This window comes from Triplophysa dalaica, chromosome 25, assembly GCF_015846415.1.
Source record: "Triplophysa dalaica isolate WHDGS20190420 chromosome 25, ASM1584641v1, whole genome shotgun sequence".
Taxonomy (NCBI): Eukaryota; Metazoa; Chordata; class Actinopteri; order Cypriniformes; family Nemacheilidae; genus Triplophysa; species Triplophysa dalaica.
In genome coordinates, this window is record NC_079566.1 from 3,053,728 (window position 1) to 3,068,918 (window position 15,191).

The window sequence follows — 15,191 nt, forward strand, 5'->3', positions numbered from 1 at the left end:
AGAGAGAGATGAAATCATCACTCTCCAACGTGAAACAGAGGATCCTGTATGATTCCACCTCTAGACCAAGAAATACCTGACAAGGTGAGGTGGAATCATGACATAAAGTATTCATTTTGTGATGATTTAATCACATGTCTCAGCCAAAAACGGTGTGACTTTAGTGGCGCAAAATTTTGGCTAATCATTATCATAGCTAGCAATGCGGTCAGAGGGGTCCAGATAGTTTCTTAATGCTCATAAAAAAATAGAAAAAATACATTAAACTGTTTTCAAATGTATATACAACATACTGTCATACACTAAATCGACAACATCTTTAACAATAAATTATTATCAATTACAATGAAGTTAACGAAAGCAAACACAGAACGTTCCCCTAATATTGGTTCCCATTTGGTTATTTTTGGGGAACCAAAAAAGAACGTTCAAAAAACGTCCCATACAGAAATTGGATACAGGTAAAGCTAAAAAAATAGAATATAATGAAAAAGGTCAATATTTTTTGTCACTCATTTCAGAAAGTTTACCCGTATATTATAAAACAGGGGAAGGTAACAGATTATTTTAGGCCTTTAAAGTGCATTGTGAGATATGGTGACCTGCTGTACCACAGTCACTGTTCTCATCACAGATAAATGCACTTCAGGATAAGACACAGAAGGCATTAGATGTCAAAAGAGTGAATATGAAGAACAATAAGGTTATTCTGTGTATAACAGGGAAGGTAACAGATTTTTTTAGCCTGTTACCGTGCATCGTGAAATATGGTGACCTGCTGACTACAAGGTTACTCTGTACATTATAACCATATCATTTTATAATATGATGTTCTTATGTACATTTTATAGCCTATTATGCATGTATGTATGTATAACACAAAGCTCATTTATGTTCATGTTTCTTAAATGGACAATGTTTAGAATTGTCGTGATTGCTGTTCTATTATTTGTGTTTAAAGTGAATACGCACTCACACACACACATATATATATATATATATATATATATATGTGTGTGTGTATTCACTTTTTATATATATATATACATACACACACACACACCTACATGTTGGCTATAAAACAATTACCATGGCAATCACAATAATGCCAAACACAATCAGTAGAGGAATTAAATGATCCTGCTTTGTACAGTTCAATCTGCGTGTTCAGCCACTCACGTCACGTCAGCACTCTTAAGAGACTTTCCGAAAAGCCCGCTCACAGTAACGTGCACGAGAACGAAGCGCGTTATTGCCCAAGATTAAAAAGTTGCGCACGCGCACAAAGCGCATCCTCGCCCGAATTTACGCTCTTTGCATAGAGAATTGTCGACAGTGACAACAGCGCCTACTGCGGTCACAAAATATCACGGGTAACTGAAAATTTGTAACACCGGCACTGCATCTATTATATGCATATAATACACACCATGGTGTGTGTTTGCGGTTTCATAAAGAGTAGATATTGGCGGATTAAAACACAGCTGACATCAGTTACATGCTTTAATGGTAAAACTGTTACATTTCGCGTGAATCTATAAGCATTTTGGCCATAAGCACCGTAATTTATGTCAAGTTAACTCCATGTAAGCATCGTATCATAAATAGACTCGGCCCAAAATGAGCGCAGCACTGCTGCTTCCACGTGCAGTATGAATGTTCTAACCTGTTCTAACAATAAGTTTCATTTTCTATGATTTGTGTTAGAGAAATGCAAATGCTAAAATAAATAGTCTTTTAAATGACGGATTAAAACTTTTATTTCTAGTTTAATTTGTAAATCCAATTATTTATTCCTCTTTTTAAATCGCATTTTGAAATAGATTTTGAAAATCCACTATTTATAAAGGAATTCATTAATGCCTTTAAAATGGTGTATTTATTTCGTGTTTTATGTTGATTTTTAAAAGTCCCTTTTTAAATTGAAGTATTTATTGATGGATTAATATTTCATTTATTAATTAATTTTACAATCACGCTTTTTATTGCCCATTAAAACAATATATAATAAACTATTTTGTCAATTCGCCTATTTATATTTGAATAAAAAAATGAAATTAAAAATAAATGGATTAATGCCTTTAAAATGGTGTATTTATTTCGTGTTTTATGTTGATTTTTAAAAGTCCCTTTTTAAATTGAAGTATTTATTGATGGATTCATATTTCATTTATTAATTAATTTTACAATCACGCTTTTTATTGCCCATTAAAACAATATATAATAAACTATTTTGTCAATTCGCCTATTTATATTTGAATAAAAAAATGAAATTAAAAATAAATGGATTAATGCCTTTAAAATGGTGTATTTATTTCGTGTTTTATGTTGATTTTTAAAAGTCCCTTTTTAAATTGAAGTATTTATTGATGGATTCATATTTCATTTATTAATTAATTTTACAATCACGCTTTTTATTGCCCATTAAAACAATATATAATAAACTATTTTGTCAATTCGCCTATTTATATTTGAATAAAAAAATGAAATTAAAAATAAATGGATTAATGCCTATTTTTATTGAAGAATTAGTTATTACAGTTTTTTTCAATTGCTAAGAAGCGTTTGCCAATTCTTAAAATACTTTTTCTAAACTCTTAACACAGCAACACACCTACATCACACAATTAGCCAAATAGTAAATTTTCTGACCAAAACCACAGTTTGTTAAATAAATACAAACTCTACATTTCAAAACCCTTAAAAACTTTTTCAATATACACTTACTCTATCAAAACACTGCAAACCCGTTTCAAAATCGAATCTTTCGGTCAAAACTTTAGCACTCGTTTTCTATCCAACATGAACACATAGTCAATCATACCGCAATGACTGTCAAAATACTAACAGTTGGTGGCATTACAAAAACTGCATTACTTCATGTTTCAGTTCTTTCTGTATAGAACATACAGTAAGATTTTTTTTGTTTTCATTCATTCAGCTGTGTGTGTGTGTGTGTGTGTGTGTAGGTGTGTGTGCGTGTGTGTGTGTGGGTGTGTGTGTGTGTATGTGTGTGTGTGTGTGTGTGTGTGTGTGTGTGTGTGAGAGAGAGAGAGAATTCATGGTGCATTAGATGTGTACAACATAATATCTTAAATGTGAAGGAGTCATCAATACTTTATAGAATGTACAACTGGGAAAAAAACAGTAAGCGACAGAATTGCACAGTGAAGACTTTATTAGCAATATGAAATTGCTGTCAGCGATCAAAACGAAACAAGGACAAACATACATGGCCTTTGATTTACAGTAAAGTGTGCAAAAGTAGAACAAAAGACTGTCTTTTTTTTGTGTATGTCCATGTAATGGAAAGTCTTCAACACCTGGCTATGTCTCTGATTGAGATTGCAATCAGCTATTGCTTATTCTAATTATCAGTAAATTATCAGTATACCGTAAAAAATCAGCTGTATGAATATATTTTTAAAATATTTGTTTCAATACTTTGGAGCTGATATTGTTGCAGAAGTAGACATTTTATACTGTATCTATGGTTTGGAACAATAGGTCTTCATTTCTGGCATGCTGCGTTTAAGCATTTGTAAAAAACACAATAAAGATCCATGATTTTGGTATTGGGTATGCTTATATGTAAAGAAAATGTAGGCATTCTAGAAACATGTTAATTGATTGGATTTTGTGTGAAAACAACATTAATTTTGTTAATGGTATGGCCACAACAAACCGATGTTGTGTTAATTGTGTTTAGAGTTTTAAAAATGTGATTACAGATTGGACAAAAGGATGTTAGCAATTGAAAAAAACTCTAATTCATTCAAATAAATAATATTATTAACTGACCAAAGTATTACAAATGTGAGAATTATACATTAAAGCACAGATTTTCAAGTAAGACTTTGAAAATGTATGTCAATTACACTATTGCACACGCATATATTTCACAAAGTATTTAGTTTAATCACATCAAAAGTAACTGTAATAAAATTACAGAAAACATATGAGTAATCCCTTACTTTACTTTTTCAAGGGGAAAGTAATTAAAATACAGTAACTAATTACTTAGTAACTAGTTACACCCAACACTGAATTTTGTTAATGGTATGGCCACAACAGACCGATGTTGTGTTAATTGTGTTTAGAGTTTTAAAAATGTGACTATAGATTGGTCAAAGGAATGTTAGCAATTGAAAAAAACTGTAAACAATTAAATGCTTTATTACTTTACACGTGACTCTCCTGGTCCTCCATAAATTTCTGCTTAAATATCACGCACAGTTGACAATAAGCAGTGGTTCGCGTTGCAACAATAAACTAAAACACGAACGACTCGAGGTGAATTCTTCTGCCGTGCAGTATTAAGGCCGTACAGAATGGTACGATTTGACCAATCGGGTGAAAGGGGCGTTACAGTGCCGCCCACAAGTCTGAATGCCATAATTGAGTCCAAAATCCGTTTATTAAACGGCAAACGAAAAATAAAAAATCGGGCCGAAAGCTGATTTTTGGTATGGTAATCTAAACGAAAAAAACAGGTCATTTTTCAGTTTCCGTTAATTTATTTCAAATAGGATATCAAATGAATAAAACGGACCCAAAACATCTCTTATTTAATGTTGAGTCAGTGTTGACCAATTGACCAATTATTTTATCTGGAAAGTGTCCTGACATAAGATGACCCCTCTTACTTTAAATTGTTATCTTTAAAGTTATAGTTCACCCAAAAATAAAAATTCTGCCATCATTTACTTAACCTCATGTCATTTCATAAATGTATAAATCACTTTGTTTTGTTGGACACTGAAAGATATTTGGAAGAATATAGCAATTTTCACTTCTGTGACATCATCCACTACCATAGTAGAAATAAATGTAGTTGAGTAATATTTGACCAGAAGTATCTGTACTTTTAAGATTTATTTTAAAGCATTTGAAGCATGTATTCAGTCCTTCTGAACAACAATCATTGATTTATGCACACAATACTGTAGTGTTTGTGTTGTTATTATTGTTTTTAAAGGCTAATTCACACTGATCCAATTATAAATGTGTTTGTTGGAGTTCATTGGATCAGTGCTTTGGTCATCAGCAGTGTTTTATTGCCTCTATATGACACTGACACACACTGAACTATTTTATTACATTCACAGACACGCCTGTTTTGAACACGTCTCTCAAACACACAACCAGGAAACTGGATTCATGAAGTGATAGTGTTGTTGAGCTGTTGGTGTGTGTCAATGAGAAGAAATGGCAGAAGGTTTTTCAGAGGATCAGTTGATGTGTTCAGTGTGTTTGGATCTACTGAAGGATCCAGTGACGCTTCACTGTGGACACACTTACTGTATGAGATGTATCACAGACTGCTGGGATCAGGACGATCAGACGGGAATCTACAGCTGCCCTCAGTGCAGACAAACCTTCAGCCCTCGGCCTGTTCTAGGGAAGAATGTGGTGTTTGCTGAAATGGTGGAGAAACTGAAGAAGACCAAACTTTCTGATGTGTGTTACGCTGGAGCTGGAGATGTGGAGTGTGACGTCTGTACTGGAAGAAAACACAAAGCCATCAAATCCTGTCTGACGTGTCTGAAGTCTTACTGTCAAACTCATCTTGAACGTCATGAGGAATTTCTCTCTGGAGATTCACACAAAATAGTGAGTGTGACTAGAAAACTGAAGGAGATGATCTGCCCTCAACATCAGAAGCTTCTGGAGGTTTTCTGTCGTACTGATCAGCAGTGCATTTGTTTGATGTGTTTGATGGATAAACATAAAAACCACGACACAGTTTCAGCGGCAGCACAGAGGACAGATGAAGAGGTCTGAAGTGAAATCACACACTGTTGTAGACTCTTAATGTTCACACATCATCACATGACTTATGAGCTTTATTTTCTTTGTCCTTCAGAAACACTTGAAGGAGACGCAGAGAAAGTTTCAGGAGAAGATCCATCAGAGAGAGAGAGATGTTCAGGAGCTGAGAGACACTGTGGAGGGTCATAAGGTGACATGTGATGAGATCTGTGTGTGTGTGTGTAATGTGTTTGTGTAACTGTAATGTGTTTGTGTGTGTATGTGTATGTGTGTGTGTATGTGAGTGTGTGTGTGTGTGAGTGTGTTTGTCTAATTGTAACGTGTATGTGTAACTGTAATGTTTGTGTGTGTGTGTGTGTAACTGTAATGTGTTTGTGTGTGTGTGTGTATGTGTTTGTGTGTGTGTGTGTATGTGAGTGTGTGTGTGAGTGTGTTTGTCTAATTGTAACGTGTGTGTGTAACTGTAATGTGTGTGTGTATCAGCGGTGTGCACAGACAGCAGTGGAGGACTGTGAGATGATGTTGACTGAAGTGATGTCATTGATTGAGAGAAGACGCTCTGAGGTGACACAGCTGATCAGAGATCAGGAGACGGCTGCAGTGAGTCGAGCTGAAGGACTCTTGGAGCGACTCAAGCAGGAGATTGATGATCTGAGGAGGAGAGACGCTGAGCTGGACAACATTTCACACACAGATGATCACATCACTTTCCTACAGGTCTGTGAAGTCTCTTTCATTCATCAACATTACACTGACAGTCTACACAACATCATAGATTGTGTCACTATTGCTTGTTTTCATGTGAAGTCATGATGGGATTTGTGTGTTTATTTGATGGTGTAGAGTTTTCAGTCTCTCTCTGCACCTCCTGAATCTCCAGACGACATCAGTGTCACTTTCCTCTTTTCTTTTGATGCTGTGAGAGAATCTGTCCGTCAGCTGAGACACAAACTGCAGGATTTCTGCACACAGCACATGAGAAAGATCTCCGGTAAAACACTGGACATCTGACATCATATTAGAATGACAGTCCAGTGATATCATGAGATTGACACTGTTTCTATCTGCTGATTTCCACAGTCACACACACCATCACTGAGCCCAGGATCAGAGAGCACTTCCTACAATGTAAATAACACACAATAACACACACACACACACACCTCCTCTAGAAGATCATCTCTCTGAACAATGAAAGAAAACATCAGCAGAGTTGATCATCAATCATTCAGAATCACACACTTCATGAAAATACATTCAGTCAGAAGAACATCTGGGACTCCTGACGTCTAGAGTTTCATATTTTATAAACACATATTCATCTTAACATGAGTTAAAAAAGCATTCAAATCACACAGAGCTTCTTCAGGACACTCATACATGAAGAGTTCAGATACCAGACATTGATCAGATGTTTATTTTCATCTTTAAATTCATCATTCTGTAATGTGTTTGTTCTTCCTCAGATTCTCATCAGTTGACTCTGGATCTAAACACAGTGAATGAATATCTCAGTATGTCTGAGAGAAACAGAAAGATCACAAACACTGGAACACCCCAGCAGTATCCTGATCATCCAGACAGATTTGATGTGTATCAGGTGTTGTGTAGAGAGAGTGTGTGTGGACGCTGTTACTGGGAGATTGAGAGGACTGGTGTTAGTGTGTGTATATCAGTGTCATATAAGAGCATCATGAGGAAGGGAGGGGCTGAGTGTTGGTTTGGATCTAATGATCAGTCCTGGAGTTTGATCTGCTCTGACTCTAGTTACACATTCTGGCACAATGACATTGAGACTAAACTCCCTGTAAAGATCAGATGTGATAGAATAGGAGTGTATGTGGATGAGAGAGCAGGAATTCTGTCCTTCTACAGCGTCTCTGACACAATGACCCTCATCCACAGCATCAGCACCACATTCACTCATCCTCTCTATCCTGGATTTTATGTTGATTATAATTCATCAGTGAAACTGTGTGATCTATAGATTATAGAGAGATTCTACACGTCACAGATAACATGTCAGATATTAACATGAGTAAAATCTGCCTATATGAGGTGTAATAACAATTGTGATGTGAAATCATTAAACTGATCAAATACAGGATTAATAGAGTCATTACGTTCTTCTTCAGTATTGTTGTTTTTCTTCTTCACAATATAAGATAAAGCCGATACTATCATCACATAAACAACATGAGATGAACTCACAGTTTCTTTAGTTGTAACAGAAATGACATCATCTCTGTCAGTGAGTTTTGAGACAGCGGTGGAACAAAAGGTCTGGTGTTATCAGCTCACTGTTTTACATTCAACTTGATCTTCTTTATTATTTATAGCTGAGAATCATGCTGGTATAAATCTTTCAATCATGCTTTTGTATATTTCTCTTTAAAGATCTTCCTTCACACTATTACTTTATGTAGATGTGATTATTCATGTGGTGTCTTTTGACTTTATGAATAAAGCATTCTTTCTAAAGGCCTTCAGATGTTTTATTTGACAGTATTTGAGTTTGTTTTACTGTATTTATATTTGAGAAACACACACGCTTATATGCAGGTGTCAGTCCTGTACTGGAGGTGAAGACCTGCGTCAAAATAACTTCACAAGAAATCATCATTTCTCACTTCAGACTGTCAGAGATCGACTCTTTTCTAGATGATTCTTTTCACTTTATAAGAAGTTTGATGTTTGACTTTAAGTGTCAATCATGTGTTTAATGTGTTTCATCCTCAGATGTGTTTGACTTTATATGATTATTCATTATACATCATTGTACCTGAGGAGATTATCACTGGGATCATAAGTAATGTGTGAGTTTATATTGTGACGCTCTGTTGACGTGTTGTTTTTCACATCTCATTTATGTGACTCAGATTTGATCGATTGGCTTGTTAACCGCTAGAGAATTAAGACTGTTTATCTGTTCTAATGTGGATTTATTTGGGAATGCCCCCAGACCTCCTTAAACATCCTTTGGTGACACTTTTTGGAGGCTTGTGATGCACTGATGATGAAACTCTATAAACACTCCACAGTGAACATAAAGATATGTCATCAGAGCAAGAACACACACAGCCCTCACAGATACAGCTCATGATAACTTGTCTTCTGAAATGATATTCACACCGTGTCTGATAAGATGATATAGAGAACATACATCATCAGTGGAAGTGATGTCAGACAGCGTGCGATCGTATAGGCCCGTGACGGCACGTGATGTCAGCGGTGGAGTGCTGGTCCACCTCATCCTGCACTCACGCAGGGTTAAAAGGTCCATACAGTACCTTGTCGACTGGGAAAGGTATGGTCCCGAGGAGCGCTACTGGGTTCTGGCTAGAGGTATCCTGGACCCCGATCTCATACAAGATTTCAACGCTCTGAGAAAGGGTCAGGCCGAGAAGAACTTCAGGAGCCGTTCCAAGGAGAGGGGGCCCTGTCAGGATCCAGGACTTGTTTTGGTCTCTAGCCACTGGATGTCACTGTCTCCTCGTGTGGTGTTTCCCTAGTGTTATTGTTTTCACCTGTTCCTCATTTGTCCCCTGTGTATTTAAGTTGGTCCCTGTTCCCTGTCTCGTTGCTCAGTCTTTAATGCTTTGTAGCCAAGTTCCCCAGTCTCGAGTGGTGTGTCTTTGTGTGCTTCTACTGCTGTCTTTTTGGGGGGGAGTTCTATGAGAACCTAATTATTATTTTTGGATCCACCTCTTCCGAGTTGTTTAAGTTTCCCATTTGGATTACCAGCATTTTTTAGTTAAGATTCTTTAAGATAACTTTATTTTTTGCTTGGCCTCTACGGAGTTGTTTTTGTTACCCCTCTTTCCAGAGCCTCGTGGATTACCTTGTCTTCTGGGACGTAGAAATAAACCGTCACTACTGTCAATTCTCAAGCTTCAGTATAAAACATGAGCATGTGGTCAAGATATGACGTAAAATCATACAGTTTATTAAACACTGAACAGTTCATGCATGAATTTTGTAGAATATTCTGCATCTACGCTTTACATTCGAAGGATTTACAAGTATAAAACATGTTCCCCAGTGAATGTCACAGTCATGTGCAGGAGTAATACATCTGTGTGTAGATCAGACATATCGTTTTTCAACGTGAAACTCTATTATTAGGGTTTCTGATCTTCTGACTAAAGTCAACTCATTAGGCATCATATTTGTTTCCTGAAAATGAAATTGACTTGAATCTTGTGTTATCTGTTCTAGTTCTGGAGTTTTGTCTCTGATAGTGGTTCGTCAGCTTCAGCACCACGGACAGAGCCTGTGTGACGTATACATTCCACAAACTCCACAGCGTGAATTCAGATGACGTGTTACATCAGGATGATGGAGTCACACGGGTTTGTGTTGTAATGCAGTGCCAGTGCTCTGAATGAGCCTTTTTATTTCATTGTGTTTGTTTGCGCGTTTACAATACAAAAACACACATCTGTGGCCTCATCACACTCGTATTACTGCGCCGCTGCGTCTGTGTTGATTGGTCACGTCTTTGTTTGAACTACATACTGAACCTCGTCAGATAACCTGTGTAATAACCGATTTCGAAAAATGATAAGTCACTTAAAGCTGTGGTTTACAGTATTTGCAACACAAGTGACACTTAAATTCAATGTGAAATACGGCTTGGAGGTTAAAAGCAAAAAAAAACTAGATTTTGAGGATAACGCATTATTTTTGCAACACAACATGTTTCACTTCCTCCTCCTCGAATGTGAATGTAATTCACGTCTAGATAATACAGTCTACAGGAAGACTGGAGGTTCGTGTGTGAGATTTTGCGTCATCACATGACTGCAGCACATCATCTCTACTACACCCCCACACCCCTGCGCTCCGTAGGCTCAATGTAAACACCGTGCGCCGTGCGCTTTGTCTTCGGGCTCGGAACGCGCCATGCCATGGATGCTTTATGGCAATATCAGTTCAGGATTATTTTACTCGGGGACTCGACGGTGGGCAAGTCTTCTCTGCTGAAGAGATTCACGGATGGCATATATAGCGATGTAGCGGACCCGACGGTCGGGGTGGATTTCTACGCTCGATCAATAGACATTGAACCGGGGGTGAAAATCAAGCTACAGCTATGGGACACAGCCGGACAGGAGAGATTCAGGTTATTATTATTATTGATTACAGTATTAATATTATGTCTCATTCGCTGACTTGTTTCGGCTAATCCAAACCCACGTAGGTGGTGTGTATCGTAATATTGTTTTTCTTTATTCATGACATGATGAAATAAGAAAAATGTTGCAACGAGAAATGATGGAAATCGAAATGCGTGTGTTTTGTGTATTAATGCATGTCGGTTGTGCATGGATGGTCGTGTATATAGTGTGGGATATTCCTTTCACGATGGGGTTGTGTGTTATTCAGTTAAAGCAGGCATGCACACAGGCCTAACAGAGTCTTTATGAATGAGTTAAAGAGGCTCACCACATCGATTCGTTCCAGGTCTTGTCATATGTCTCACCTATTTGGAGTATTTGATCTGTTGTCCTTTATTCAATGGGCTGCCTGCCTCCAGCTCAAAACATTAGTAATTATTCGGTGAACAGATCAAATGAAACATTCAACCAAAACACGGCACTTGTGTTCTTTAGAAATTAATTATGTATATCTTGAAAATGTTGTCTTCTTCAGGTCCATAACCACGTCGTACTATCGCAACTCGGTGGGCGGGCTCCTCGTCTTCGACCTGACCAATAGGAAGACCTTCGATCACGTGCGGGAATGGCACAGAGAAGTCAGCGAGCACATACTGCCTCATCACATGGTCTACATCCTGATCGGCCACAAGAGCGACCTAGGCCGCGACCGCAAAGTGTCGCGGGACGAGGCGGAGCAGTTGGCGGCCGAACTCGGCCTCCGGTACGTGGAAACTTCAGCCAAGTGCAACAGCAACGTGGAACGAGCTTTCGAGCTGCTCACACGGGACATCTATGAGCTGATGAAGATGGGGGAGATCTCCACGCGTGACGGATGGGACGGAGTCAAAAGTGGCCTCACCGCCAAGGTTCTTTATCCGGCTGAGGAGGTGGCGGAGAGGGAAAAGAGCTGCAACTGCTGACTCCCACCGTGCACCTGTAATCTCTCACCTGTGTATCAGTCAGTCGTTCTTCACCTCACCTGTGTCGTGTAACGGTCACTTTCTGGTCTCTGCTCACCGTCGTGTTCACCCTGTTGTTGCTTTCCGAAAATGAAGGTGTAGTTTGATGTGATGAGTAAATAAGCATCAGTATATCTGGGCTGGAATGAACAGGCCCTGCTTAACTTTACCGGAGACCGTGCCATGTTCTGAAGGCACTCGTGGTGAAAAAACCTTGCAGCAATCTAGTGAACAATAATTTGTGGTTTTATACATCTGAGATGTCAACAGTCTGTTTCGAGCTCTTGTTTCTCTCCCCTTGGTTATTTATGTTATGATTCACATTTAAAGAATCTGGTGATAACAATCTTATTGTCCACTCTATAGCTTTTGAAACAATTTATTTTCTGTGTGGATGGGTTTCCTATTGAAATAAGAAGTTGGGGGATAGAAGGTCTTGTCTTTTGCTCTAAAATAGTCAATAGCCTTTAGTTTATGACATGATAGGAGGTAAGAAATTCCATTGGACAATTTATTGTGCAATTGGGGAAAAATGTTATATACCCTTGCAAACAAGGCGAATCATCAATATTTGGTTTACATTGACAGAATTTTACATTATAAATGTCTCTTTAAGGATTTTAGTATATATAGATAGCATAGACTTTAATTTAAGCCAAGCAGCAATTCAGATATAATGGGGTTGTTTTAAAGGGCAACATGGTTTTGAGAGGAAAGGCTTCTGTAATGGAGCTCTATATTCGCACACAATATATCTAAAATCATACAATTCTGCTGTATTACTCTTATAGTCATTTTATTATTTTTACATTGGTAATTCATCAGTATTTATTTTAAAAAGGATCTCTGCTCCAAAGCCTAGTGATCTGCCCACCTAGGTCGAATTTGATGGCATCATAGACACCCTATAGATATAATTGAACTGAGTATAAATATACTTATTATTCTTTCAATGCTTTAAAAAGTATTGGTGAACAGTTCAGTCTGATTAAAAATGGACTCCTTTACCCAATGTGGTGTGTGTTGAGTTATTTGTGTTTTTGAAAATACTGTTATCCTCTGTATAGAGTGTTTCATATACTGTATCGGTTACAGATGTGGTTGATGGTTTGGGTGGTTGAGGTATAAAAGCGTCCAGGCGGTGGGTGCAGGGCATTTCGCCAGTGGCGCGACTGCTCTGTGATAAGTGGGAATGTATGAGATATCTTTATAGACTTTGGTTTCCTGACAGTTAGGATTCTCCCTCTACGTGATACTTGGTTCAGCAGACGGTGCAGCAGTACTGTAGGTTTTGGAACAGAGCTACAGTCAAATAAATACAGCTCAATACACAGGTAGTTAAAGAGCTGATCGCAGCACTCGTGTCTCCTCTCACCGCCCATCATCTCTTTAGGAGAAATGTGTGTCAGGTTTCTTATCCCTTTTCACGTGGAAGCACACATTTGTGCTGATTCTGTACTTTGAGAGATGATCAAATCTGTGTGGAATATAGCACATTAAAAATAAAGTCGAAACTGGAAATGAACAAATCGATTTGGATTTCGAAACATGAAAATAATGAAACACGATTACATAAAATGAATGCATTTTATATTAAATTTCTTTACTTTGTCTAATCAAATTAGCAAAATTGTGACATTGATCACACAAACATGACAATGCTGAATACCAATGCCAAACTCCTAATTAACTGCACAGCAATACCCTGCAATCCACCAAACCCAACTCATCGTTTCTTATCTCATGTGATGAAGTCTCTAATAAACAAAAGTCCGCTCTGTATGTGACATTAGATGCAGGACATTAGATCTGAACGCTACATCAGACTGTTAAGAGATTTGCAGGCAGCATAACTGAGCGGATGAGCTCTGTCATGTGCTCTTGACTTCTAAATAGCCACACATACTCTGAATAGCGACAGGTTTTGGTGTCAGTCAATGGTTAAGTTGGATTAATGTATGATTCTTTCATTTCATAGTTCGTACGTGTCTTGAGTTTAGACCGAAATGAAAGAACATACAAAGCAACTGTTTTTATTCTTATTTATCTTTAACTCTGATTTATGCTATAATTCAATACAAATTGTAATACTGTAATTGTATTTAATGGGGAATTTAAATATGTTGAAACTGTCAAAATGCTAAAAATCATAATGATCATAAAAAACAAGCTGATATGGACCCTGCATTAGAATGTATTACTCCCAGATCTATAGATACACATTTTGCTATGTTTAAAGGGATAGTTTACCCAAAAATGAAAACTCTGTCACGAGTGACTCACAACAGTTGTTTCAAACCTGTATACATTTCTTTGTTTTGATGAACACGGAGAAAGATATTTGGATGATGCTTGTTACCAAACAGTTATTAGCCCCCATTGACTCCCATATAGGGAAAATGACAATGATAGCCAAAAGTGCCCCAGAACTGTTTGCTGTCCTACATTCTTCAAAATATCTTCTTTTGTGTTCAACAGAATAAAAAATTATTACGTCATTTTTCCTACTATGGGGTCAATGGGGTCCAGGACTGTTTGGTTACAATCATTCTTCCAAATATCTTTCTCTCTGTTCATCAGAACAAAGAAATTTATTCAGATTTGGAGCAACTCAAAGGTGATTAAATGATTGTTGTTTTGGCGTGAACTGTCCCTCTAAATCTCCATCGACAAGCAAAGAAGATGTCAAACAAATGTGTACAACGGATCTATTAATGTGTTGCATTAGACAATCAGTGTAAGTTAGTAGTAAGTTTACATCATTTTTGTACAGATGAACAATCATCAGATACTGTGAATGTGAAAATGTAAAGCTTGTTAACCAAGAGGTTCAGATTGAGACAAATAATTCAACCCTTTTAAATCTGCATTTCAGAGAAAACACTGGATTTGGATCATCAGGGTATATTTTGTAAAATGTTAAACTGCTTGTTTTTGCAATGTGGTCAAATGCTTTGTGAACAGCTGTGGTTCTGAACAATATTTAAATTGGGCTTGTTTAATAACTTACTACTATGGTTTGGGTCGTTTATATTAATAAATACATATGAAATCGTACTGAAATAGATGCCAGAACTGTTTAACATCCTGGTCACTGAATGGTTTTGCACAGCTTGATGACTAGTTTCTATGGTAACTGCATTTATCTCATTCCTGTATATGGTATATTTTCCATGCACGACTTTGCTCAAGTGATTGTTAAATGGTGTATGCCTAAAAACATTTTATACGCCCCCTAGTGGTTCCCAATAATGATTGCAACTACACAATTTTAAGAGAAGGGGGAAAACATTACATT

At 37.3% G+C, this 15,191-nt stretch overlaps 2 protein-coding genes across 2 annotated transcripts; both read left to right on the top strand.

The window, feature by feature from the left end:
* Window positions 1-5,208: 5,208 nt before the first annotated feature.
* LOC130416039 (tripartite motif-containing protein 16-like) lies at window positions 5,209-8,256 on the top strand. Its single transcript, XM_056742125.1, has 6 exons — window positions 5,209-5,778; window positions 5,867-5,962; window positions 6,256-6,489; window positions 6,616-6,763; window positions 6,853-6,900; window positions 7,239-8,256. Exons 1-6 carry the CDS (start codon window positions 5,209-5,211, stop codon window positions 7,757-7,759), a joined length of 1,617 nt encoding a protein of 538 aa, XP_056598103.1. The 3' UTR covers window positions 7,760-8,256.
* A 2,177-nt stretch (window positions 8,257-10,433) lies between these two features.
* rab42a (RAB42, member RAS oncogene family a) lies at window positions 10,434-12,900 on the top strand. The gene is made up of 2 exons (XM_056740818.1): window positions 10,434-10,897; window positions 11,428-12,900. Exons 1-2 carry the CDS (start codon window positions 10,683-10,685, stop codon window positions 11,852-11,854), a joined length of 642 nt encoding a protein of 213 aa, XP_056596796.1. The 5' UTR covers window positions 10,434-10,682; the 3' UTR covers window positions 11,855-12,900.
* Window positions 12,901-15,191: the final 2,291 nt, after the last annotated feature.

Excerpts from the sequence above, each read along its gene's own strand:
- LOC130416039 (XM_056742125.1), top strand. The coding sequence starts at position 5,209 with ATGGCAGAAGGTTTTTCAGAGGATCAGTTGATGTGTTCAGTGTGTTTG. Across the intron at positions 6,490-6,615 it reads ATCACATCACTTTCCTACAG|AGTTTTCAGTCTCTCTCTGC; the intron begins GTCTGTGAAGTC and ends TTGATGGTGTAG. Across the intron at positions 6,764-6,852 it reads GCACATGAGAAAGATCTCCG|TCACACACACCATCACTGAG; the intron begins GTAAAACACTGG and ends TGATTTCCACAG.
- rab42a (XM_056740818.1), top strand. The coding sequence starts at position 10,683 with ATGGATGCTTTATGGCAATATCAGTTCAGGATTATTTTACTCGGGGAC. Across the intron at positions 10,898-11,427 it reads GCCGGACAGGAGAGATTCAG|GTCCATAACCACGTCGTACT; the intron begins GTTATTATTATT and ends TGTCTTCTTCAG.